Below are 27,289 nucleotides of genomic sequence, written 5' to 3' on the forward strand. Positions count from 1 at the left end.
TACTTCTGTAAGTTATTTATTTCCCATACAGAAAAATAATATAATATTGCAAGAAGACATTTATCCTCAACTACACATGAAAAAGGAACACTGCACTGGGTACACCAGTCATTTTTGAAGTATAATACTATGCAGAAAACTCATTGCTGTTTTAAGAACACGAACCCTTATTACACAAATTTGTAACAAACCACCTTCCTTATAATGGTAACAAGACCATTCTGAAGGTTAAGAATATAAAGTTATTAGCAGTATACCATTTAAAAATTATGCAAAGACAACAAACATGGAATTTTACTGGATTAAAAAAAAAATCAGAAGAGAATGAGAAAATGCTTAGTCATTTGACTTCTCTATATACTATCTCCAAGAGCTCATACATTTATTTCAAAGGAGACTTTAATACACTTCTGGCTCAGAATCAGAAAAACACCACTATGCCTGTTTAAATTTCAAATATTCCTAAATTTCTGACGACAGGACTTTGATGAGATCAAATTTTTTTTTAGCTATATGAGAAGTAGTGAGATATGCCTCATCCAAGCCTTGCAGTAATTTAGCGACTTTGAAATAACAAAATTTTAAGAAGTAGCAATGCACACTTTTGTTACCCAGTGATGGAAACAGGTCTGTAAAAAAGGAGATTAGCACCTCTCCCAAAATCAAGAAAGAGAAGCTGTAGGAGTTTAAGACTGATTCAAAACACCTGCATATCGTAAAATGAGCTGTGCAATATCCACCTGCCTCTTTGTCTTTAACCTTTATAGCATGGTCTCAAATTTTATGAGTCTTGACTGCTACTTCCACAGTTCTTTAGTTGCAGTACACTGCTATGTAATTAGCACTTAGCAATACAATTTGTTAATTACAAGAATACATGTAATGAATGATAACCCAGAACTTGAAACCAGATTAGTTTTTTTCAGAAGCATCTATCCATTTATAATTTACTTTCTTACCAAAGCATTCAAAAGTAAAGCAATCCTGCTTTGTATTTTCAATTAAAACCAAGCTACATTAATAAAAAAAAGTGTATTATTACTTTTCAGTATTTTGAAGAATGTGTGTGTATATATATATACACACACACACATCTATAGCACAACCTATGTTTGGGACATAGTATAGAAAAAACAAACAAAACAACCTGTACTTAAATGTCCTTTTAGTTTCATAGTTTTAGTAATAGTAACATTAAAGTGTTACGGTGTAGGAATTTCACTACTTATCTTTTATGGCTTAATGGTATTTATACAAATACTGCAAAATTGAAATATATTTTATACAGCTGAAATTGCTCATAATGCACCTACCATTGAACAGGAAGAGTTTAGACCAAAAGCTAGAAAAGTGTCAGGCACTGACAAGTTGCTGGTGGGTTGCCTTTAGTTTAATAGTTCTAGTGCATATTTCTGTGAAAATACTGACTTCCTTTGAAGATGAAACAACACGTTCTAGTGAGCAACAGATTCTTATACTTTCATACTTGAACAACATTAAGTCTAACCCTTATATTTCATTTTGAAAGACCACATATTATTGCATATTAAAAAAGGTATTTTATTTTTTTACTGCTTTGGCTGTATGTACAATTAAAAACTAACATATAACAGTAGAATGCAGAAATGTGTGCAAACTCAAATGAACTTGAGTTTGTTTAACAACAGAAACTCAAGTTCAGTCAGATTTTGTTCTTGGGCCTTATTTTGCCTAGGCTTTCTCCAGAGCCTAGTTATATTTTAATGCACTAACCACAATGACCTTAAAACTCCAAGATTGTTAACTTTCATAGGTTGTGTGAATCATCACAACATAAATGTGTCATCGATGTAAAAACAATTACTGAAAAAAATACACACGCAACACATGAAGAACTGCATCAGTTTTCCTTGAGAGAAAGCTTTACAGCAGTTATCATCAAAACGTACCTGATTTGACTTTGATAAGGAAGTTACTGGAGCATGTCATGCAATAAACATACTTACCTGGGGGAAACTGCTAGAATGTTGCAGAGTTTGGTAACATTTCATAGTGTCTAGAGCAAAAGGAGACATTCACAGTACTTCTCTAAGAGATTGCTGATTCTTAAAGCAAACTTCAAACAGGAAGACGATTTAACAGATAAAGTGTATTTTCATTTGAACACTGTTTTTCATCTTACAACATTACTACTCTTTGCATATCTTTGGGGGAGAAGTAGGGAAAGGTGGAGAGCATGCTGTCCAAAAACCCAGTAGCGGTTTGCAAGCAGATGTTCCTGCAGAAAACTGAAATTTCCAACACCCAGTTCGTAGCAAAGAAATTTATTCTATTTTGAATCTTAGTGCGTTTCTGATGGCAAACTCCATTTTATTTTTAAACTGCTCGTATGTCTCTGTTATAGGGAGCTCTAAGCAATTAAGGAGTCTGTTTCCAACGGGATACCTTCTACGCAAAAATTTAATAGTAGGTTCAGGATCAAACCCAACGGGCGGTATACAATTAGAGCCTGTTGCAAAGAGCAGAATATCCTCCAATGTCACTCCTGACTCACCACCTAAAAAACACAGGATTAAGTCGTATCAATTATTGCCTATTACCCATAAACCATTATCCTGCATGTTAAGTGTTAGAGGAAAAAACACTCCATAAATCAGATCAATATGCTGACTGAATATACAGTTACATGGCCAAATAAGAAAAATTTTAGGAAGAAAAATCCACTTGGATTATTTCTGAAAAATTTTAAACAGTAATTCTTCTGCAAGAATAGACCACTGTTTTCTATCTTTTTTGAGAGGCACACTATCTAATAAGTTCATAGCAAAACTGTGAAAGAGAAGGGATTAAAGGATTCTTCTCTACCGCTCAAGTTGTTTTGGTTTTGTGTTTGTTTTAAAAAACTCACAAGAACTCTAGTACCAATCCTTCAGATATTTACCCCTCTCAAGTTTGGTTATAATTGGACAACAGTTTCAGTAGTTAGTAAGGAGGAAGGGGAAGAAGGAGCAATTAGGAACTTACAGCAACCTCAAAAACTTCATTTACTCCACTGAACTCTAAAACACAGCCCCTGTATGTATACCAGCAGCTCAGCACTCTCAACAGGGAAGGGGGAATAGAAAAAGAAAAAAAATAATTACTTACTTTCCACATCTTGCAGATAACCCACCCAAAAATCAGCACCTTCAGCTTTATTTACATCTGATGAGGAATGGATTGTAAAGAGATCGTAAATAGTTTCTGCTGAAAATCTTTCAGATTTGTGGCACAGGATACTAGAGAAGGCATCCGGATGCATCTGCATTTTCTCGAGCACACCAAGAGTTTTCAAACCTTGCCTAAAACTAGGAGGCGGAAAAGAAAAGAGATCAAGCACACATCAGAAAGCCAGTAGGTAACCAATTGCACACTGCATTTTATAAACCTGTAAGACTGAACCAGAATAAAGTTTCCCCATCTACAGTCTCCAATTAAAATTTTACTTAATTTGTTTACTCATCATTTCTTAGATATCAATAGGCTAAATCAGTAAAATTCAGAATAAACATGTTGAAAGTGTACAGTCAGTGGTGTAGAACATTAACAGTTAAAGAGACTAACTACTTACTCTCAGTCCTCGATACTGACAGTCAAATTCTTGCTCTACTCACTTTTGCACATTTTAAGCCCATCTTGAAAAACGCAAAAAAATACATTTTCCTATAAACAAACAGGCTACTTATTACCTTTCACTTTTTAACTGACTAGTCTTAAAATATGATACAGGCTGGTCAAGTAAGTCACAGAGGTCCTTGACTGAAAGCCTAATTACTCTCAAATTTGTTAAAAAATCCTCACATTCAAAATTAGTTTTTCATAGCTCTTGCAAAGTCAGTTGATTCAAATTAGTCAAATATAACACCATAAATGTGTTAAGTATAAATCCAACTATACTTGTTGGAAAAATTAGCGTCCAATGCCTTTTTACTGAGCAGATGTAGAATGCAAATTGGAAGCAAGGTCAGAGACAAATTAAAAAAATAGTCAACAGCTGCAACTTTCCCAGCTATCTGAAGTCACCACTAGCTCATGGAACCACCAATGCAATGCTTACATTGCAAGTAAGCCAACTTACATTTGTTCACATCATTGTCCTCCTAATGGCACACACAAACTCCTTAATTAGAACTCTAGGAAACTCATTTAAATTCTAAACATATGTTTAACACTTCTAAAATTTAAAGATTTTAAAAATTCAAGTAATTCAGAATTCAAAATGAACATAAGCTACAGAAAGTTTTCTAGTGCAAAGGTCTTTGTCATGCTATAGTTTACAACTGTGAATCTGTCTTCTTCCTAAGGTTGCAAAAAGGGATGTGGCCAAGGAGAAGTGGAACAGAGCAGATACGTACAGAAGTAGTTTCAGTCTTACATTCTAACTAACTTGTTAACAATTGCTATTTAACAAACTAAAAATTACAGTACATTTCATTGGTTTAAATGGAGAGTAAGGAAGAATATGTTAAAGTTAATCTTATTACTGTATATATTATGTATATAGTAATATATTACAGTATATTGTTTAGTATTTCAGTGTGGAAAATAGTCCAGGAAGTTTGAAAACTTAAACAAAACAAACCTTTCTAAGGGCAAAATAATTCTCTTGATCACATGATGGATCAATATGTCATTCACCAGCAAATCCTTATCACACAAAGATGTTATAGGTCGTATAGGTAAACATCCAGCAGCAGCAAGGAATTCATGACAGTCGTGTATTGCAGACTGTAGGCTGGACAGACTATTTGCATATTTTATCTGTATCAGAAGATAAAAGTTAGAAATTTTTTTTTGTATACCCACACGCATGTAGTAAGCAAGTTTTAAAATTTGAACTAAAGTTACATTCAGTAAATCCTTCTTAACCTCAAAATATATAGTCTTGAACAAGAATTTTCCAATAAGTTTTGCTTCATTTACCATTTCTATTGTTCGTGCTACATCAACATCAGCAACATCTTCCAAAGTTGGCTTCACATTCTCTGGACCACAGACAAGACAACGGAACAGTGTTTTGGAAAAGAAACAAGGAGATGGGCCACCATGAACCAAAGAAACTGCAATCATTTTACCAGCTTCAAAATAAAGATTCTCTTTTACAGCTGCAAATGAAAAAAAAAAAGAATTACTATATATGCATAAAAGTCATTTGTGATCCTCAATTTTTAATAGAAAAAAACTCTTATAATGCAGTTCTATTTTAGGAGATACAACTAATGAGGTTTGCCATCTCCTGCTGCTTGACACAACTAGACTGTTATTTTTTACATAGGAGTACTTTTTACATAGGAGTACCATATTCTTTTACTTCAACTCTTGAGTCACTGTTAAGATTTGGGAGGAGATGTATCTTCCACTTTCTAACCAATGCACATTTAATTCTGAAGCATGAGAACTCAAAGCAGCTAACTTTGGGAGCATCTCTGCAGCATGCTCTCAGAGATAATGTTCTAGACATTTGAGGAAAGGAAAATAAGTAACAGGCAAAGTGAATCAGAAGAAAGAAATTCACTAGTAGAGAACAAATACATTAATCAAACATTCCAAGTCTAATGATACGCTGTCTTTTTTTCTTGGTTGTCATCGACTTTTCTAACTAAACCACTATTTTTTTTGTTAATCTGCAATCCACGCCCCTTTAGAATTGAAAAGCAGAAGAATGCCACAACCAATTTCTATCCATCAGGACTATAATTGTGAACTGGCAATCATACTGGCTGAAGACTTAAAAACCTTTTAAGTCACATAATTCTTAATGTATTTTTGAACAAAGCATTTAATTACCTTGAAAATCAAGGGACAAGTTCTTTGCAGAAGAGCCCTCAAACAATGATGAATTCTGAAGGTGACGCATTAATAATTGAAAGAAATGGTGTTTTGATGCAGCAGAAGTATTTGTCTTTGATCTGTTTTTGCAGTTTGTGAACTGTATTTCAATGGTGTTTGTAGGACTGAAGTTGCGCTGTCTAAATCCTTTTAAAGCACTATTCCAGAAGTTCTCTGCATTGATGTTAAGCCTTGTAGTTTTTGTACTAATTTGTAGCTTTAACTCCTTCAGTATGTTAGAAATTTCCCTTCTTTGCTTTCTTAAATGCCTACAAAGAAATTGCATGTATTTTCAGATGAAATTTATTATTCATAATTAGCAACAGTTATGCAGGAAACATCCTAAAATCTGTTAACAAAAACACCTCTTTAAAACACTTTTGGTACTTTTAGTTATTGCCTAAATTATCATTAAAATTTTTGGTGTAGATTCTTCAAATTTTAACTCTGTGGTGGCAAATTTTCAAGTACCTCTAAGAACTACAGAAAAGGAGCTAGAAATAATTACCTTGACATATAATTAATATTTTTTAATTAACTTACACCAACATAGTACCAAACAATTCTAACACCACCATTCTACAACTGAACAATGTGATACAAGTGAGAAATTGAAAAGCTTGCCATGCTTGCGTTAAAGAGATGTTTTGCAACAAAATTAGAACACACTGACAACTATTCACTAGTATTTCATCTTTGTCACTATAATCAAAAGTACATTTGAGTAGGAAGAAATGTCACAAGTTCTCATTTAAAAACAACTAAGACACCAGTCTAACTAAGACTCCTTGTTTGCTTTTTAACTTGCAAACAAAAGGATATGTCTAATCTGAAGAAAATAGTTAGGATTCTTGTTACTCCCCTTTTCTGAAGAATGGCTAGCCATGCTTCTCTAAGGACAAATACATTTCTGAGGTTTGATCTTCTCACTACCTAACCTAAAAATTCTCAATAGGAATCACTCTTTTCTCCTCACCCTCCTCTAGCATTTAGAAACAACAGAAGCTTTTATCAAGTTATGACTTCAGCTCTTCAGCATACTCATTCAATTTTTCCAGTGACTATACATATATATATACACACACACACAAATATATATAGCCACTATATATACACACACACACACCATGTTCTGTAGGAAATATGGTATAAAGCCATGCGCTAGATTACTCTTCAACGTAAAAAATAGAAGAAAATACTTTTTCCTCAGGGAACAGTTCCTGTTTGACATCAGTGGAGACAAGGGCATTGTCACTGTGTTGGATGCTGGACGTTCTCGGTGTGAGCAGGGTGACAGGTTGTTCTGACACAATGCCTTTGGTGATCTATAAGTCAAAACAGTATTTTAAGAGATACAATTGAGGAATGCTTTAACACTTCTTATTTGAAGGTAACAACATAATTTCTCACTATTTCGGTGATGAATCTAATTTGTATGTTCATTTACATGAAGCCCATCAGTGCCTGAGCTGTCATTTTAAAAATAACAATTAAGTATTTATTTATGCAGTGGTTTTAGGATCTGTTTTTAGTTGCATCCCATACATGAAAAGGAAGTTGTGACTGATACAACAACTAAAACCTAAAAATATTAGTTTCTACAGACTTGAAAAGCTTTTATTACAGCAGAGGAAAACGTTATTTATATAAACATCTCTAAGCTAGATTTCTAGCACACTATTCACATGGAAAAATACTAATAAGCAACCTTAGCTTTAAATTTTGCCATTTGTACATTTGAAGTAACCTCTAAATTGTTGAGAACCTTTTTACAAGGGTCTAAATATATCAAACTAAAAACTGGTTTGCATACCACTGAAAGTGAATAACTATAGCAAATTTACAGAGTTCACAGTTTACTCAGAAAGCTTCAATCAGTAAACTTTACTCCAATTTTACTCAATCTGCAATTTAATGTAATAAGTTCCATCTACGGAATAAGCCATCACCTCCTCATGTTTAAATACTATTTTATAATCAGTTTTTGTTTGAAAACAGAAAATTACACACTGGAGAAGAAAACTGCGTTGAGATCCAGATGACTGCCGAGGGCACTTTGGAGATGGCTCTTCCAGCAAACAAGTTGTCCCATCAGCCTTTTCAGAGGTAGCCAAAGAATGCTTTTTCCGTTTGCTATAGTTCCCTGTGTGGGAAGATATTTAAGATATTTAGTGACATTTTCTAACTCTAAAATACATAGTATTAAAATTTATTGTTTTAAGAAGTCACTGTCACATCTGTCACTTACCTGATTTTGCTAAGATACTTCTGCATTCCATGCACTCCCAGTTTTGCTCCCATGACTTCAGAGCTGAACAGGCCAAATGAGTTCCACGGGAACCACAACACTGACAACGCTTAATTTCCCATTTACTAAAATTAAAAACTTACGTACTTAGAATTAGATACACGAATTAGGCTAGTCAAAACAAAGAATAATTCAACAATAAGTGTAATCCAGACACCAAACTAACGAAGCATAATTTTATCAATCTGGTGAGACTGTGTATAATCAAGGGGAACTTTTTTCTGACAAGATGTACTCACAATTCCTGGCTGCAACAAGAGAAAGAGTAACCTACCCATGTTGCAGTACCTTGTATTGAAAGAGGCTATGAGTTAGTGTGCTCCCCTGCCTTGAAGTCAATAGCTTGCAGCCAGTATTTCTGCCTCATGTTGCTAAGTGTTAAGGCATTAAGTATTCTAACAATTGCTAAATTGTTGAATTGAGCTTTGAATGAAAGATACACAACATTACTTAGGTATATGCTATTCTACATGTTATGTGGATGTAGGAATTCTACTTCAGCTCTGTAACAAACAAGAACAAGGACAAGATACCTGATAATTGATTGGTTTGGTTTTCTTGGCTTTTCTAACATGATTAGAGAAAAATAGTATCGAAGTATTACGATTATAGGGAGTAAACCAAAGATTTTATTTGGACACACGGTGGGTGTCTTGGCTTGACATTAAAACCTGATGCTGATAAATATTAAAGCATTTAAATAAATAAATAAAAACACCAGACAACTATCCCATCCTAGGTTATACCTTCCTGCAAAAGTGTCATACCTATCAGGTTCATTATAGTCTCTTCCTTTCTTGCACAGACACCTTTTAATGTCACAGTGTTGATAACATTGCAGTAAGTCTTGATAAGCATTCTCTTCAAGTTCCCAAGATGCATCCCTATAATCAAGGCAGAAGATCACTTATTACAACTGCATTTCTGATTGTTTAAATGGGTTACTCTGTCTTTGGAAAAGATGTATGTAATAGCCACATGAAGATATTTCAATCATGTAATGTTCTAGAAAACAGCTAGACACCTGAGAGGGGGAAGAAAAAAAGTCTAGGAACAAGAGAAGTACTTTAAAATACCAGACAGACTTTTTTGTCTACAGTTACTTTGGTTAAAGTATTTGTTATTTTTTGCATGACCTCAGTGCATATTTGCTCTGTTTCATATTATTTCACTTTCTCTCTCACAGCAGACACGGATATTTATTTTGGCAGTCTACTCAAGCTACTTTTCATGAGGCTGTTTTCAGTGGTAACTCAGAATTTTCCCAGCCAGGATGGCAAAATTTATGAAGCATTTTGACTCTTCTTCCTCTCCAAAATCTTGAGCTTCTGCCTCTGGATGGAATTAATGGAAGTCTCTGAAAACACTAGTAGTTATTAAAGAATACCATTTCTAACAAAGGAACATCATTCTGATTAGGCTGTCTTATTTTACCTTATTATGAATAACAGCTCAGAATTTTAGAAGCAGTTTTTATATTCAACATATCCTTAGCAATCCCTTGTGAGAAAGAGGAAGCTGTATGGTGATCATGGGATGGCTGAGTAATCAGCTGATTATAATATTGTCTGGACAGAAATTCAGGTAATTTAAAAACTTGAGCAAAGAAAATACCCTTTCTGGCAACCTCTATGTCAATGTGAAATTATTTTATATAAGAAGTGTTTTGATCTTTTAAATAGGTTGAATCATGGTATTAAAAATTACTTTTCAGAGCTTTCTGCTTTATGTTCCAGATGACTAATTTGGCCTTTTACAATTTTTATGCATAACTAAAAGGAAACAGGCTACTCCTCACCAAGCCAAACAATTCTACTATTGAAGGTAGAACTGAGGTTGCACATATTAACAGATGCAGTTCTATAGAATAAATAAGTGGTTTTAACACCTTAAAGGTTTTATAGAAGAGCGAATATCTACAAAATTACTTACTTTTCTGGAATGTGTATGCCCATTCTCAACATTTCTTTCTGAAATTTGTCCTTGTTATTACATACTGAGCACCTAAAGAAAAATATCCCAGCACTCAAAGCTTGATACTGTGTCAAAAAAAAACAAAAACAAACAACAGAAACCAAACCAATTATTGAATTACTACCATTGTTAGGATGTCAATAAATACCTTAATATGTATAACCCTTAGATTCATGGATACTGTCCTGACATGGATGTTAAAGTGCTATCAATCATCATGTCACCTGACATTGAAGTGAATGGCGGGCATTTTCTCTTCCTTTAAAGGACAAGAGCTCACATACTAGAGTTAGGTCCATAAACAAAGCACAATCCTTTTCAGCCAATCTCTCCAGATCTAGAATGAGTTTACAAGAACCACCTTTTAACTTTTTCCAGTTCTGGACTTAGGCAGAGTGAACTCATGATGGATAAATGACATTTTTAGCTTTTATATTCTGCACATAATGACTTGCAAAAAGGCAACTACCTAGGTCAGACTTCAGTTCCTAAAAATAACTGAAGCCATGAAATGTATCACATATGCAGAAACATGGGGGGTGGAATTAATTAATAGCATTTTTAAAAAAAATCCTTCTTGTAAGACTCCTCTCCAAACCACAATTTTATCATAGTCCTTCAAACCTTGTATATTTCCATACCTACTACACACATAAACCCTCAGCAATTTAACACAATTTTAAGCAACTGTTCCATTATTTTTAAACACAACAGAAATGTGATCTGGATGCAAAGAGAAAAGAAAGGGAGAACCTGTGTTACCTGCAAGCATTCTCGATGAAACCACGCATTTTTACAGCATGGACTTTTCAATACATTGTACTCTGGACGCTGTTCAACCAAATCCATGCATATTGTACACTGTGAAGTTCCTCTAGATTCTTCATTGGAAAACTTTTGGACTGGTTTATGATCCCAACAGTAAGATCTAAAAGTAATAATTTAAGGTTCTCTTATCAAAGCAAGAATTGAAGAACATTTCTCATAAAATTTGAGGATAGCAAAATGACAGCTCTTGTATCTATCTCTGTTTTTTATGAATAAATGGTGTGCAACAAGCTAAAAATGCAGACATGAACAGTTTTTGGCTGAGATGGAGTTGATTTTCTTCTTAGTAGCTTTTACAGAACTGTTTTCTGGATTTGTGAAGAGACCAGTGTTGGTAACACAAGGATGTGTTTTGCTGAGCAGTGCTTACACAACATCAAGGCCTCTTCTTTTTCCTCACACTGCTCCACTCGGTGCAGCAGGCTGGGGGGGGCACAACAAGTTGGGAGGGGAAACAGCCAGGGCAGCTGACCCCAACTGACCAAAGGGATATTTTATGCCATGATGTCAAGCTCAGCAATAAAACTGGGGAAAAAAAAAGGAGGAAGGGGAGATGTTTGGAGTTATGGAATTTGCCTTCCCGAGTAACTGCTACACATGACGAAGCCCTGCTTTCTTAGCTGAATGGAAAGTATAAATGAATTCCTCATTTTGCTTTGCTTGCACATGCAGCTGTTGCTGTACCTATTAAACTGTTTTTATCTCAACCCATGAGTTTTTCCACTTTTACCCTCCTGGTTCTCTCCCCATCCCACTGGGGCAGCGAGCAAGCAGCTGTGTGGTGCTCCGCTGCCTATCAGGGTAAAACCACAACCCACATGTAAGCAAAGAAGGCATCTAACAGAGCAAGTCAATAGAACAATAGTGAGGAAGAAGTGTGTTGCCAACTGACACTTAGTAAATTACAGAGATCATACACCCCCTTTCTCTCAAAACTTGTGGTCCAAGTAATGTGTTTCCTGTCCTCAGAACCACAAGTTCTGCCTAACGTTACTATGATGTTAAAGGAGTGATTTTGACTTTGCATACTGATTCTGCAGAGCCTAGGTGGTGTGATAAATTTCATAATTTAGCAAAGAAATAGAGCTCTAGAAGAAAACTTTCTGAAAATGCATTATTTTTACATGTGCTTGTCTTAAGGTAAGTCGTTTATTTAAGAATTTAAAGTGACTTCATGCACCCATCCTACAAACTCCAGTTACAGTAGGCAGAATAAAGATGTTATCAGATGCGCTCAAGAGTATTTTGACCACAGCCAAGATGCTGGACAGATGATAGCAAAAGAAAATTAAGCATATTTTAGCCATTTGATATTAAACCCATTTCGCCTCAGTCCACCTCTAATAAGCAGATCTTGAAGTCTTGTGCTTTGAAACACAACAGAATGGCATAGTCGGTTGTGACTGCTGAGAGAGACGGGCAGCCAGACCATTGCCATTTAAACAAAGGCACAAGAGGCAGACAAACAAAAAAAGGCAAACCAAACCATTTCCTAGTTTATTTCACAGTTTAGGATTTAATGCTTTGATTTTCTAAACAATTTACTTACTTGTAGAAGCATTAAATTATATCTTTAGAAGTGTTGAGAATTTAGTTTATAAGTACTAGGTATGCAATATAACTACTTGGCCTTTGTGTTTTCCACAAATCAGGTATTTTTTCTCAGATAACCCAGATGTCATTTATAATTAACAGCCTATCCAATGACAACCTGTATAAATATAATTAATTGAAAATTAAAAAGCAACAAAATCCCAGAACTTACCTGAAGTCTTCCATGAACTGGAAAATACATTCTCTTTGTATCCCACAAGGAAAATGGTAACTTCGTTTGCATTTGGGAGCTACGCATCCAATTGAAGCACCCTTTTTCCTACAGATATTACATTTCTAGGAATAATTTGTTTTAGAAATAATAGAAAATTAACACCTAAAGTCCAAGTAAAATTACAGGAACTAAACCATTAGAAAAATTATAAACTGTATGAAAGAATATCAGCCAGTAGATTGTAATGGTGACAAGACTATTATGTTTTAGCTCTGTCTCAAAGAATAAAGATATATACTTATTTCACAGACTTTTACTATGCATTATTTTATATGCATGTTGACTCGTGACATCTATACCAAAATATAGGTACTGGTAAAATAACTTGCAGTTTAGTTGCATCTATAAAATTATATAATGTCAGCTTGAGGCACAGCTTAATGTCACGAGGTATTATACACGTGTAATTTGCTCTTACTCACCTATCTGGAACATACCCAGGAAATATTAGCAAATTTCTGCAGATTTTGTTGTCCCTTGTGGCTTCAATGAACCCAACATACTTGTTACTTAAAGGTAAAATTCTGATGTTTGAATGGGCTCAGCACACTGCCCACTGGAGAAAGAAGACAAACCCCACAGGCAATACTAAGTGCACTTTTAAGTATCCTTACCAGTTTTGCAGCTCTATTTACTTCTTTTTTGATATCCGTGATTAAGAATCCATCTACACCTTCATCTTCTTCTCCCCTCTGCCAAATGCCACTAGACATCAACTATGAAAACAAATTAAGGATTTTGAAACATTCATCTACCTAAAGATTTAAAATTACCTACACTGCATTTGTCAAGGGAGTAGTCTAACAAAGCTTGTGGGCAAACATTTTAACAATTTAAAAAATGATCCAAAACTTCTATATATTTTGTCTGATAGGACACAATAGGGAATGGTAACCAGTAACGTGAAAATTAAGTATTTCATAACATCAAAGTCTTATGTAAAACTGTAGAGCCCAAGATGATGTATTTTAACTTCCTTTTGGAAGTATACAGAATGTTAAGATAATTATCAAACAATTACTTTAAGCATATAAGGCTTCAGAGGAAGTAAAATTGTATTAGTTTAGCTAATGTGAATGACAATTGCGCTGTGGAGATAATGAAGCACAGTAGGAAGTAACTGTACTGAAGTGCAACCTGAGAGGAAAAGTAATTCACTTCAGAGAAGAATTAAATAATAACAGAATCAAGTAACTAGGCAAGTCAGAACAGCCTGATAATATAGATTGAAGTTACTAAGTAAGGTAGTTACTTCACAAACTTCAAATAACTGAATAGTTTCACAACGTGACGCCTCCTATATTCTTTACAATCTGATTTCAAGTCCTCACTTCATAATTTCAACATAGCATCATTTTTTAACTAGTTTTATCAATATTTTAGTCAAATAAATGTAAAAATTTATGCCAAAACCAATTAAGAACATCTTTTTTCCAAATGCAAGTGAGACATTTGGCTAAGAAAACCAAAATTGCACCACTAACTGGCCTCTTTCTAGAAGAACTCTTTTCTTATATAATATTCACTATATTTAAGTAAAATCACAGGATTTTGTTTGTTTGTTTTTAAAAAGAAGCAGGGACCAAAACCTACAAGAGGACTGCAGGAAGCTCACAGTAAAAAATTTTATAAATCATAAGGCTCAGTGTTGCAAGCATGCCCTTTCCTAGCTGTTCTGCTCCCTCAGGAAAGGACATTTTCCTATCATTTCATATGGCCGTAAGTATGAGATAAAACTGGACCAATTTTAGTACAAACTTCCTTCTAGCTGCTTAAAATTTATTTCAGAAAAACAAGTTCTATCTTTGTGTAACTTCAGAAAACCACTACTCTGCCTAGGGTTTGAAAGAATATCCAACCTATTAAGTCATCTGCAACCAACACAATCTTTAAAGAACCTGTTATGAAAAAAAAAACCAAATAAACAACCCCCCCCAATTTTTGCTGATACTCTTGAGACTGTTTTTTAAACTTGAAAAAAGATACTCAACTGTACTTTATATCCACAGTTTTGTTCAAATTAAAAGGTCTTACTAAATAGTCATACTGTAGCTGTATATGATCAGTAGGGTACACATTACTAAACCGAAAAGTAGGACTATTTCTTAAGTCCTTTCTATGCCCTATATAATGTCACAGCCAAACAAGAACTAATGAGAAATGAGAAAAAAAAAGACAACTTTTCTCTATTTTTTCTACAAGGGGTAGAATTTTCACTTTGCAAATTCTGAAACTACATTTCTCTTATAGAGGCGAATATGCAGGTGCAATCTGTTCCCTTTCTCTTAACATGTACCTTCCTTGCTTTGGTAGGTTGGGAGAATTAACTAATTCATTTAAACAGATCATGAACAGAATTTAGCTTTTAATAAAGGCTTGTTGGGATTTATTTCACCTGCTGCACCTGACAAGTACAAGCCTTCAAGGCTACAACTTAAAGCTGACAGTTCAAGCTCTTAAATCAACTGTTTGGACAGGTTATTACTATTTAATACTTGTTGCATTTTCCTTTTTTCCAGTTAAAACAGACAAGCTCCAAGATCAATACCACATACTTACCAAACAGTAGTAATGAACAGTAAGATTGTATGCCACATAGGTCCTTTTTTCTCCATACTTTTCAGGGCAGTCATCTGTCCGTCCACAGAGAACACAGACTAAAATATACAGAATCACATTTATAACCACAGTGAATGTACTAGAATGACCATGGATCAACTGCAGAGCAATAACTTTTATTGCTTTTAATTGCATGCATCTTGAAGTAGATTACTGGATAAAGGACAGTAAATACCCCTCTCTTCTCAATGTTGAATTCCATAGTAAATACAAAAGAGGGTACTATTTGTTCCTTCTTTAGCTCCTAAAAATAAAATACTTCACTGGATCCCCCTGCCTGTTGATCCAGGAGAGGGCTACCACCCAAGCTAAATTCACAAGCCAATTGTGCTGAATATTATTGCCAAAACACCTAAAGATAATTATCAAATGGCCAAAAATGTCCAGATGTGTGAAATATGTCATCTAATTGGTTTTAGTATTGTATGTAAACCCTTCACCATATTAAAATCCACAAAGCAACTTAACTGTTTCTTTGTATACCTATGTGATACCATTCATATGCTTTCCACAAAGGCAATCCTGACTGTATCAAGTCATACGCTACCAGCACTTTTAAAACATATACCAGTTTCAAAACATTAAAGGACTTGAGACAACACTGTAGTCAACTGAAATCTTAAGGACTTCCCCATTTCTGCAGTTCCTAGCCCACTAACATACTTCCACAGACATTTAATATCTTCCCTTAAATTCTCAATATATTTATAAGATGTATTTTCAATATTCTAACATCAACAACAGTCATAGTAGTGATGAGAACAGAGGTACTGCTTCAGCTTAAGAAAGTCTTGAATGATACATCTCAAACACAGCTGTGTTTGGTTTGGCAGCTGAATTCACAAGGTTACTTTCCTAAAACATCTGCAGAAAATACTATTTTAAGATATTCCAATTATAGAAAGTACAAGGAAGTTTACAAGTCATTTCTTTTCATTCCATAATACAAATGGTAGCAACACAATTCGATTACTGAAAATCCACCTGTTCTTTGAGCCCGAATAAAGCAAGTTATAATTGGTACTGTATATGCAGATTAAAGATTTCTGTAACTATTTAATAAAAACCTTACTTACATGGGCTTGGATCGTCAAAATTACTGCTTTGACTCATCCTCAGTTCTTCTGACTGCCTATCATGAAAAAGAAATTAGGTGTTAAATACATCTAGTGCTTTAACAATGACCTTTATCTACCACTTTTACATTTTATTTTAAATTGAAAAAAAAAAGGAAAGAAACTCGGTTAACTTAAATTAGGAGCAAGAACAAAAGAATATTATAATTAACTGTTATTGTGAGAGATGGGGGTTGAGGAAGCAGGATGCAAATGTTCAGAAAAAATATTCCCAGACCAATGAAACATGTAGCAACTTTTAACTATTTCCCTAAACTATCAAACAGGATATTTTATTTTTGGAAGAGAAAATAAAGTCCAATGCAATAGCTAGTTACGTATAGCCTTAATTGTTCAGAAGCGTTTGTAATTATTTCAAACATCAAAAATAATGATCCAAGGACAACAAAGGAAGTGGCAGTGACTCCTGCTCAAATAAAGATTGTATTAACATAAGGAACTTGAAAGAAAAAACTAACTGGATAGGATAGTGACATAACTGAAGATAGCCTCCACCGTTTGGAGAAAATGAAGAATCCTGGCCCCGTCAAAGAAATCGCATCTAAGACCAAAGGAAAAAAAAAAAAAAAAAAAGAAGAAGGAAGAACTAGTGAGGAATCCAAAACAGGGCATGCATACAGGAGAATTTACACCATTTAGAACTACGTATTTTACATTCTGAAGTGGAGAGTAATTAATTTAGAAACACTGAGCCAGCCTGCATTTCTTCAAACACCACATGCCCCTGAAAATTAGGTCTCCAAGAAGCATTAACATGGATACAGCAGGAGCTGCCTTTACTGTGTGCCACACCACGCATCTTAGCCCACCTCGGAAAAAAAAAAATTAAAAATACATGTTTGTACACCGCAGCACTAAGATGATTATCCTTTCTCCAGTGCAAAGTAGAACCCTTTTAGGAAAGTACCTGCAGATCTTTGACTTGCCTTCTCTTAGGAAGCTAAAAAAAGCATTACAAAAGTTTTGCACGACAAGAATCTCGGGTCACTGCCTGCAGGTCCCTGCTTGACCTCGCAGGACGGGGGACAACTTTCTTCCCAGGCAGAAGTGAGCAGGGATCAGCTGGGAATGACTCCAGCCTCCCCACCAGGAGCCCCACAGCCTCCGAGCTACGGGAGTTTCGGTATTTACAGCTTAGATGAAGCCAGGTACAGGCTTCAGGGACAAACCTCAGGCTAATCTAAACTATTGCAAGTAAAGTACTACAGCCATTTTACTGGAGTTTTAGGAAAGGAGTTTTATTGAGAAAGGAAAAAAAAAAAGGGGGGGGGGGCAAAAGTCTCAGGCATAAGGCAACTGATCTACACCACTGCACCAGGTTAGAGAACCCGAGGAGTTGCACACAAAGACCTTTGCCAGAAAACGGCCTAAAAGGAAAACAAACACAAAATAAACACCACCACAACCCTATTGGGTGAAGATGTCAGATCCACTGCACCGACACTCAGAGGAAGTAAGTGGTTCCAGTTTTCCCAGAAACACACCTCCCTCTTTCTAAATTACAAACAAATGCCTAATTAGGTACAGGGGGAGCAAAAGAAGAGCACTTAGCTCACACACACTCCCTTCTCTTCGACATTCCCCATGAATAGTCCCTCTCAGTTTCACAGTTCTGAACCCAAAGAAGAAACATTCGATATATAACCACACAAGACCAGATTTTCCCCTCAGTGTGTTGTAAAAAGCCCAACCAGGTGGAGAAGACACACATGCGGCTGGAAACAGCACCTTCCTACCTTTCCCTGGCTTCAACGAAACAGGGAAAAAAAAAAATCGTTATTCCTCCTTCCCCACCCCCCCCAAATTCCTTCTACTTCTCTCAAACTTTTTCAGGGAAATGAGCCTGGAATTCAAATTTGCAAGTTAAACGATATGCGAGAACAGCCACTGAGGCTCCATGTTTTAAGTCCTACCGGATTTCTCCCGGAACAAAGCCATTCCCTACGAGCCTATTTGCAAGACAGGAACACATTATCGCCCACTGATAAAAACTCAAGTGTAAATGAGATGTATCCACTTTGCCTAAAGAGGCTAAAAAAAAAAATAAATAAAAAAATCTTTAGAGGGGACATTTAGATTTTGCTAAGTTCCATAACTCTTTACTGCTCCAGAACACAACGTGAGCTTTTTAACTAGAGGATGGGAAAAGAAAATAACCAAAACAGAACGCAAGGGGACATTTAGATTTTGCTAAGTTCCATAACTCTTTACTGCTCCAGAACACAACGTGAGCTTTTTAACTAGAGGATGGGAAAAGAAAATAACCAAAACAGATGGCATCCCCAAGAGGCAGGGTTTCGGGAACACGCTTTCCCTGGGATACCAACCAAGGAGCTCTCCCAGATCCCACCCCTTCACCCCCGCGTCCCGGCCGCACACCGGACAGGACAGCACGGCCGGGGCCCCGCTTCACCCCGCCCGTCGCTGTCCCGACAGACACCCGTCCCTCGGCACCCCGCCGCCGGCCCGGGACCCCGGCCTGATCAAGGCTCAGGCGGCCGCTCGCTGCCCCAGCCTCCCACGGGCTCAGCCCCGGAACCCTACCGACACCCCTGCGCTCCCCGAAAGCGCGGGCCGGGAGGCCGTCGCACATCGCTCCCCTCACGGAGAAGCCGGGGGGGGCCGTCGCCCCGACCGCCTCTCCTCACCCTCCCTCGCCCCCGGGCTGTGCCGGCCAGAGGCGGCCGCAGGGCAAAGCCTCAGCCCAACGAAGACGCTACTCACCCCACGTCCGCCCCGCCAGCGGGCCGCCCGCCCCAACCGACGCACAATTCAAACCCCAACATCCGCCGCCCTCCCGGAAGCCCCGCCTCGCTCACCGCCCCGCCCGCCGCCCGCTGCCTCGGACCCGCCATCCCGGGCGATCGGTGCTTGACTGGAGGCTCCGGCGGGCCCCGGCGGGAGCGGGACGGGAGCCTGTGAGGGGACCGCTGACTCCCGCCGTTCCGCTGCTGCTGGGGCAGCGCCGCCGGTCTCCGGGCCTGCCGCGCTGAAGGAAAGGCCGTGGAAGGGCTGTGGCGGGGGGAGACGCGGCCTGTCCATAACCCCGGCAGTGTCCGCCCGCAGCCCTTGTGAACTGCTTGATACCAGGCGTCTATTCCAGAAACCCTGGTTTGCAGCACTTGCCTAAAAAAAAAAAAAAAAAGTTTGTTATTTTTCCTGAGAAACCCCCTTTTAAATGACCATCTCATGCAGCTTGTTCTCCTGAGGGCTGAGTTCCCCCCTCCCCACCCCAGCCCCCGGAGCTCCCCTACGTTCCTCTTCAATGTACCTTCATCCCATCCTTTCCCCATCTTTGGCTTTTCCCCTAAAGATCCCAGAATGTGTTTTGCACAATCATACAAACACCCTGAAGTACCTTACAAAGACTTTTTTCCTTATTGAGAGACTTGTGATAATCTTCCTCCCCCTCACCGGTTGGAAAGTTCCAGTTGAATCTCCTCAAGACTTTGAGTGGCTCCTTCAATGGCCGATCAGTGGCCCGAGATTTCTGGTCTTTGGAATTGTTTCCTTTATCTCCTGGGTTTGTGTGTCTGGGGCTTAATTATTTCTCCTGTCTTGTCCAAGTCTTACATTAGTTTTCCTAAATGTGCCTTGGTATGGTGGATGTCCCTTCTATCCAATAACCGAGCTATATGAAAAATCCAGAATAGACTCCATCCTCATATGTGGATTTGAATCTACATTGTCAAGAAGTGTAGAGTATCGTTCTTGCCTGTACCCTCTCTGACTTGCTGGCTATTCTAATATATAAAAGGAAGTGTCACACTGCCAATGGGAATGATAGACTTTAACGTTATCTTTTAAGAGTCAGGGGTTAAACCCCAGTCTCCCACATTCTGGATAAATATCCCAATTAATGTTCCACTGAATAATGAAAGTAAGTTATTATTATTATTATGCTACCTCCATTTTTTATCATATATACCATTATGTCCTTTGCTGTATGCTGATAATTTCCAAATATAGAATATTCCATTTTGGGTCAGCTGATATGCTGTTAGATTTTTAAAATTATTATTATCAGTCATAAAAAGCCTGAACATTTTTGTTTTCTTTGAGTCTTTATCAGTCATTCATGTAGCCCTGCCCAAAAGGGAGAAAAAGCTGTAAAGGAAGACTGTATATGTGTGTTCTGCTAGTTTTTATGGATGTTTTTGAATGGGGCACCCTCAAACATTTTTCTATACTTCTGTAAAACTCTGACAAGCAATAGCATCATTCTCCAAACATCTGAAGTATGGTAGGCTGTCTGGAACTCCAAATCACATACAGAGGTGCTCAGACATAGAATCACAGAATGGTTTGGGTTGGAAGGGACCTTAAAGATCATCTAGTTCCAACCCCCCTGCCACGGGCTGGCCATAGGGCAGGCCATAAACCAGGGTATAGCTTGTTAACTTTTTAGGACCTAACCATTTTGACAGCACTTTATACTCAATTTGCATGTTTATAAAATAATAAAAGAATAACTAATCAGGTCCTTATTTCTTAATTGTTTTTAGGAGAAAGGTGGCCAGCTTAATTTATTTTATTTTTTTTTTTTGTAATCATGAGCTCTTTTAGTCCCTTTGCTTTCACATAACCCATTGAAAAGTACCAGCTCACTATTTACCACCAAACACAAGTCCCTGGTTCTCCCCTATTATCTGTTCTGGTCTTTCTTTGAATGTTTTGATCTGAAACCACTTCTGACTGTTCTCGGTGTCTTTTGAACTCAAACATACCACCTCTTGGCAGCAGGAATTTCCTCACAAAACAGCAATTTCAGGTCTCCCGGTACCGGGTTGCTCAGATAATAAGCAGGTGTGTGAGCAGCAGTGGTTAGGGGTGATATTTCTCCCGCTGTGAGACGGTGTGGCTTCACCCCGCAGAACGCACCCGCTGCCTGCACTGCCGTGTTCATTCTGGGTCAGGAGCTTAATGCGTCTATATAAATGCAACACCACTCTGTTCCACTCCTTGGCTTTTCAGACAGGACATAAGCTAAATTGCTTATAATTTTTCCTCCCCGAGCTTAAAGTTTAAATGGTGGTTCTCTTTCGATGTATCTGAGCACTGTGGTCCACAATCAGCGCTCTGCCCAGGGCAAAGCAATTGCATTGGGCAGAGGAACCCTGGAGGAACAACTGTCAGATTGAGGTGACAGTGCATACACACTGTGGACCTGTTACCCTTCCTGAAGCTGAGAAAGCACTTAAAATTATTTTTCTATATGTGATGACCAGTTGTAGTTCATGTATCTATGGGATTTTTACTGACTTTTTTATTGAGATTTTTAGGTTCATTCAAAAGGTAGAAAGTTTTTCCTTTTTCACCCTGTAAATAAGAGGCAGGAAAACTTCCACTTACCACCTCCCAATCCAAATGAACAAACTCTAACCTGTGGGCGCAAATGTGCTGTTTTGCTTGAACAGTTTGTTTTGTTTTATGTTTGAAAGTTATATTTAAATGTCAGTTAATACTTGCCTTGCAGAAAGCATTTTGTAGAGTCATTAATTACAGGCTGTGGGTGATGCTGATGATACTTTGTGAAGCATTTGATTAAGATGCAAACAGCCAGTCACAATATCTTCAAAGGGTAAGATACATCCTGTTTTCTGAAGGACAGGAGAACACTGCCAGGTCTTAATATGGTTTCTTCCGGATTCTGAATTCCTTTCTGTAAAGAAAAATACTTTTGTTTTAGAGACTTCTAAAAATTCCAAAAGAAAATTGTATCATTTTTTTACGCTGGGTAGCTTTAAAGAAAATGGGTGGCTGGGAAAATGTTTTGATATTCTACTGCCACTTAGTTCTTTGAAGGTCAAAGTCCTTCTGTATTTCTTTTACCTTTGAAACAGTCTAAGGTTTCCTGAGATGTTCATTTGAGCATACAAATATGTATCCCATAATGTGGGAGACAACCTTGCTTATGAAATTCCTAACCCATCTCAGCCAAGAATATAATCTATGAAAGTTACCTAGAATATAAAACATTTTATTTGAGCATACAAATAAAATATACTTGTTTTAGAGGAGGGGAGGTCAGCTTACTTGTCGAGTAATCACTGGACAGTCCATGTCAGTGCAGAGTGAAACAGGTTACCAAAAGACTGCCATGGGGGAGCGGTCAGTGGATGCAGAGACAGAAAATTCTCAAGCATCTTGAAATCAACCAAAAGTGTACATCAGGTGATGGCCTTTTTATTTGAAGGTTTCTGTCTGTTCCCTCCTTAGCATGTTACTGCTGCTAAAAGCTCATGGGGAACCCTACTGGAGAGGTGATGAGTCCTAGTTTTTCTGCCTTAATAAAATAGGATTTGTTATTGGTTTGCTGATCTTTAACGAGGATGTCAAAAAGAGCCTCAGATTTTGGAAACAGTGAGAACACATCCCTGAATTGTTATTGAAGGTTGACCATCATTTAGAGTTGAATTTAAATTCCTTTCACCTAGTATCCAGTCAATCATATTTTCTTTCCCTTTGATACTGATGTTCTGAACATCATTCACAACTAAGATGGAGAAGACCTTCACAATTTTTACAGACACAGGGACAGAGCTTCACACACCAAAAAGGAAGATGCCCTGACAAACTTAAGTTGGTTTTAATACATGTTTTTTAAAGACCTTTAGGGTTTTTTTTTAACTGTGACAATTAAGATGCTAATTTTGGCTTCTCACATAATGGTAGATCATCCTTCAGTGCATCCTGCAAACCCTTTGTTTTCATCAGACCCAGACAAGACAGAAACACGGCTCCATTCCCATGTGAAATCGGTGGTGTGCCCTGAGGGAGGACTTAATTGCCCTGTGTTGCACAAATGCCTTTGAATTACATATGAATGAAGTTCTCAGCTCCAAGATCCAGAACAGCCGTTGCAATTTTGTTGGTTCATAACACTAAGTCTCTTTTACATAAATTTAGATGCTAATATAGGAATTGCACCATGACAGATTAGTTCTGGAGTTTGACAAAAGCCGAAGAAAAAAAAAAAAAAGCCTCAGTGAACTGTCTGCTGACTGTATTTCACTTCAGTAAAAAAGCAGGAAGGTATCAGGGGGTTATAATATCTACATTTTGTTTGCCTCAGTAAAAGGTCTGGGGGGGAAGGGCCTGTGCAGTGTTCTCCTCAGGTTGGTGGAAAGGTGTTAAGGGAAACACTGGATGAGCTATCACCAGCCAAGGAAACATTCACTGTTGACAAATGAGTATGAGACTTGATTTTGTGTTTGTTACTGATGGCTTTGGGTTTTTTTTTATTTACAGAGAAAGGAAATTTGATCTTAAACCTCTTTATTATTTCTTCTCAAGCGCTGAGATGAGGTTAAATTCTCAGCTCTGAAATGGCTAGACAACTGGAAATCTCAATTGTTTTAGTGATTATGATACATTCTGCACCTGAATTCAGCTGTGCTACCCTTATGTAAACATTCTGTGTTTAATTTACTGTCTTCCCAATTTCCTGAAGAAGACCTTCTCTGGAGAACACAAATAGTCTGGTTGAGATGTTGTCTCATAAGTGTTATCTCATTGCAGAAATTTAGAGCTGAAATTCACAATCCATGATTATCCAGACTTCTCACATTCTGCAAATTGCCCAAGATCTGAAAATTGGCTAGACAAAAGATTAGAAATAGCGGAAGATTATTTAGTTCCTTGAATACATTCTTTTATTGGATCACTATCAAGGGAGTACAGCCTTTATTCTTTTCAATATGCAAATAGTTACAAATAAAGAATTTTATTATAAAATTGATAGTTTTAAAACTAGAAGCAGGGAAGATTATTCCTGTTAAAAAGTCTGATCTTCTGTTTAGGCATTTTTCCTTTCTCTAAGGTATAAGTGTAATAGAAGAAGAAGGTTCTAGTATACACCTATAAGACCACAATATTAGAACTATGCACTGAGGACCTCTGCATTTACTGTTGATCTACATCTTATTTATGAACAGTCAGAAGAGATGTGAACTGTTACTCATATCAAACTATTAATACCAAATTCTTAGTTAGATGCTGTAGAGGATGTAATATATACTAAATGACTGCTCTGTGCAGTTGGCTCATATATGAAGACCTGAAGTTATCCTATATCTCCATCACTTGAAGATTGGAAGAGAACTTTTCCTCTGTTTTTTATTTTGATAATCATGTCTGAGAGATAAGCATCCTATGAAATTCCAGCATTTTTGAACTGTTTAGCTAGTTGAGTCACTCTCAGTTGGTTAGAGAATTATTTAAAGATGCTCTATTCATCCATAGGTGTTGACAAGGGCAGTGTGTAGAATACTGCTTTATTCTGGAAGTAGTAATGTCTTGGGAGAATGAGTGCTAATAGCTAAGAATTCCTTCAATCCAGTGAATTTTCATTAGTACTGTTGTCAAGGGAAGAGAAGTTTGAGTGGAAGAGGGCTTGGCTGTACAAATTCTGTGTATTGATTGTAGTTGATTAAATCCAGCAGAGGGTAAGTGGCTTCCTAAGGTCCACCATATGGATGTATGTATATACATATGAATGTATTGTTGTAAAAATAGAAATAAAAAGTAACCTTTGATGTCCACACCCCCCCAGAGCCATAAACCTTCACAATGTTAAAATCACTTTCGTCTGTAATTCCTTTGATTCTGATCACTACGGACTTCATTTTCCTTTAATTGACCCTGAATAAACATGCGGCAGCTTGGTGCATACTGCTTTCCAAGCCTCTCAAACTTTGCAAGCAAACTGCCATTTTAGTTGTTATATAAACAAGAATGTGCAACGTGACTTCATCTGGGCTAAATGCTTTTGGGAAATGGTAGTTATTGCCCTGGGGACTTGAGATTGCCTTTTTTTTTTTTTTTCTGTCGAATAAGGTAGATTACCAGGGAGTGGCATTTCTTCATGACATGCTGCTACTTGGTTTCAGTTGTACACTATGGGGTAAGCAGGTCAGGTTCTAAAGTCTAACGAGTTTTATATCACCTCAGTGGTCTGCAAACGTGCTTACTTGTAATGGCTGAGGTGGTGGTTGCAGTGATATGGCTCCCTCCTCTAAGTTATAAAATGAAAAAAATACCATTCCATTTCATATGTTATCACGGAGTGCCTATCACCACCAGTTTGTCATTGATCTCAGCCAGGAACATCCAAGGAGAAAGACTCTGCCCCCCTCATCCTGGGGGAACCCTGAGCTGAGGAGCTGGGGAGGCTCAGGTTCTTTTCTACATTCTGGCACTGGCCAAAGTGGTCTCATTTCCCCCTGTCTCAGGTCCCCAAGCTGAGGTGCACACACTTGCCCAAGCCTATGAAAAATGATGTTGACTTTCTCTGCAAGACATTTTAAGCACCATTCTTGGAAGAGGTATGGGCATTACTGCCAATTGATTTTCCTAAGATTAAAATTTAAACACTTCAGCATAGGTTTTGAAACTGATTTCCTCCAATACTATAAAAGTCTAAAAGTGTTTCCTATATCAATCAGGTGGCTTGCTGTTGTTATCTGTTGTTGCTTCTTGAAGAGTAACAAATTAGAATAAAATCTTGGAATAGAGTTCCCTACTGAAGCAGTTGCAAATGAAAATTACAGAAAATCACCACTAGATGGAGTCAATGATTTTCTAATTTATTCTTCATAGCTCTGGATATAATAGAGTTGCAAAATGATTATGATCACCGAGTTGTTAAGTGGAATATGTTAATTTAAGTAGCTCACCTGTATCTTGTTATAATTTCATTATCTGTTCTTTAAGTTTTACAATTCTATGATTTTTCACCTCATCTAAAAATGTTTTTTACAATTTGACGCTGAACAACAATATTTTAATAGAATTCTTTATCAGACTTACAACTTGTTCTTGTGGGGGACTTCAACTTACCAGATACCTGCAGGAAATACAATACAGTGGAGAGGAAACAGTCCAGGATGTTCCTGGAGTGTGTTGGGGATATCCTCCTGCTACAGCTGGTGAGGGAAACAACTAGGGACGGTGCCCCACTGGACCTCTTGTTTGTGAACAGAGAAGGACTTGTGGGTGATGTCATGGTCGGAGGCCGCCTTGGGCATAGCGACCACAAAATGATAGAGATTTCAATTCTTGGAGAAGTAAGGAGGAGGGTCAGCAGAACTGCTACCTTGGATTTCTGGCAGGCAGACTTCGGCCTGTTTAGGGGCCTGGTTGACAGAGTCCCTTGGGAGGCAGTCCTGAAGGGCAAAGGACTCCAGCAGGGCTAGACATTCTTTAAGAAGGAAGTCTTAAAGATGCAGGAGCAGGCTGTCCCCATGTGCCAAAAGATGAGCTGGTGTGGAAGATAACTGGCCTGCTGAACAGAGAGCTTCGTCTGAAACTCAGGAAAAAAAAATAGAGTTTATGACCTTTGGAAGAAGGGGCAGGTCACTCAGGAGGACTAAAGGAGTTTGTGAGGTTATACTGGGAGAAAATTAGAAGGGAAGAAGCCCAGCTAGAACTTAATCTGGCTACTGCTGTAAAAGACAATAAAAAATATTTCTATAAATATACCAGCAGCAAAACGAGGCCTGAGGAGAATCTCCATCATTAGTTGGGGGGAAACAGAGTGACAAAGGATGAGGAAAAGGCTGAGATACTTAATGCCTTCTTTGCATCAGTTTTTAATAGTAAGACCAGTTGTTCTCTAGGTATCCAGCCCCCTGAGCTAGAAGACAGGGATGGGGAGCAGAATGGAGCCCCCATAATCCAAGGGGAAATTGTTAGTGACTTGCTGCATGACTTGGACACACACAAGTCTATAGGGCCGGGTGGGATCCA

At 37.5% G+C, this 27,289-nt stretch overlaps 2 protein-coding genes across 4 annotated transcripts; one reads left to right on the forward strand and one right to left on the reverse strand.

The window, feature by feature from the left end:
* On the reverse strand, positions 1–19,378 carry G2E3 (G2/M-phase specific E3 ubiquitin protein ligase). Of its 3 annotated transcripts, none has more exons than XM_014942013.1 (16): positions 19,360–19,378; positions 16,481–16,536; positions 15,345–15,442; positions 13,400–13,501; positions 12,723–12,847; positions 10,892–11,057; positions 10,088–10,194; positions 8,923–9,039; positions 8,096–8,220; positions 7,858–7,990; positions 7,047–7,172; positions 5,806–6,116; positions 4,942–5,123; positions 4,601–4,779; positions 3,127–3,326; positions 1–2,536 (listed from the first exon to the last, which is right to left on the reverse strand). In XM_014942013.1, exons 2-16 carry the CDS (start codon positions 16,515–16,517, stop codon positions 2,304–2,306), a joined length of 2,241 nt encoding a protein of 746 aa, XP_014797499.1. In that variant the 5' UTR covers positions 16,518–16,536; positions 19,360–19,378; the 3' UTR covers positions 1–2,303. The 3 variants fall into 3 exon arrangements, with proteins under 3 accessions (XP_014797499.1, XP_014797498.1, XP_014797500.1); XM_014942012.1 differs by lacking the exon at positions 19,360–19,378 and adding an exon at positions 19,265–19,312; XM_014942014.1 differs by lacking the exons at positions 15,345–15,442; positions 16,481–16,536; positions 19,360–19,378 and having other exon boundaries at positions 12,723–12,830; positions 13,400–13,495.
* LOC106887876 (proline-rich protein HaeIII subfamily 1-like) lies at positions 18,788–19,462 on the forward strand. Its single transcript, XM_014941641.1, has one exon. The coding sequence runs from the start codon at positions 18,788–18,790 to the stop codon at positions 19,460–19,462; it is 675 nt and encodes a 224-aa protein (XP_014797127.1).
* Positions 19,463–27,289: the final 7,827 nt, after the last annotated feature.

This window comes from Calidris pugnax, unplaced genomic scaffold (genome assembly GCF_001431845.1).
Source record: "Calidris pugnax isolate Ruff unplaced genomic scaffold, ASM143184v1 scaffold56, whole genome shotgun sequence".
NCBI lineage: Eukaryota > Metazoa > Chordata > Aves > Charadriiformes > Scolopacidae > Calidris > Calidris pugnax.

What these genes read in the sequence shown, in the direction of transcription:
- LOC106887876 (XM_014941641.1), top strand. Translation starts at nt 18,788, where the DNA reads ATGGGAAAAGAAAATAACCAAAACAGATGGCATCCCCAAGAGGCAGGG.
- G2E3 (XM_014942013.1), bottom strand. Translation starts at nt 16,517, where the DNA reads ATGAGTCAAAGCAGTAATTTTGACGATCCAAGCCCAT. An exon ending in TTCATCGAGAATGCTTGCAG is followed by an intron (nt 10,195 to 10,891) that starts GTAACACAGGTT and finishes TTTTTGACACAG; the next exon opens with TATCAAGCTTTGAGTGCTGG. An exon ending in AAGTATCTTAGCAAAATCAG is followed by an intron (nt 7,991 to 8,095) that starts GTAAGTGACAGA and finishes CTTCCCACACAG; the next exon opens with GGAACTATAGCAAACGGAAA.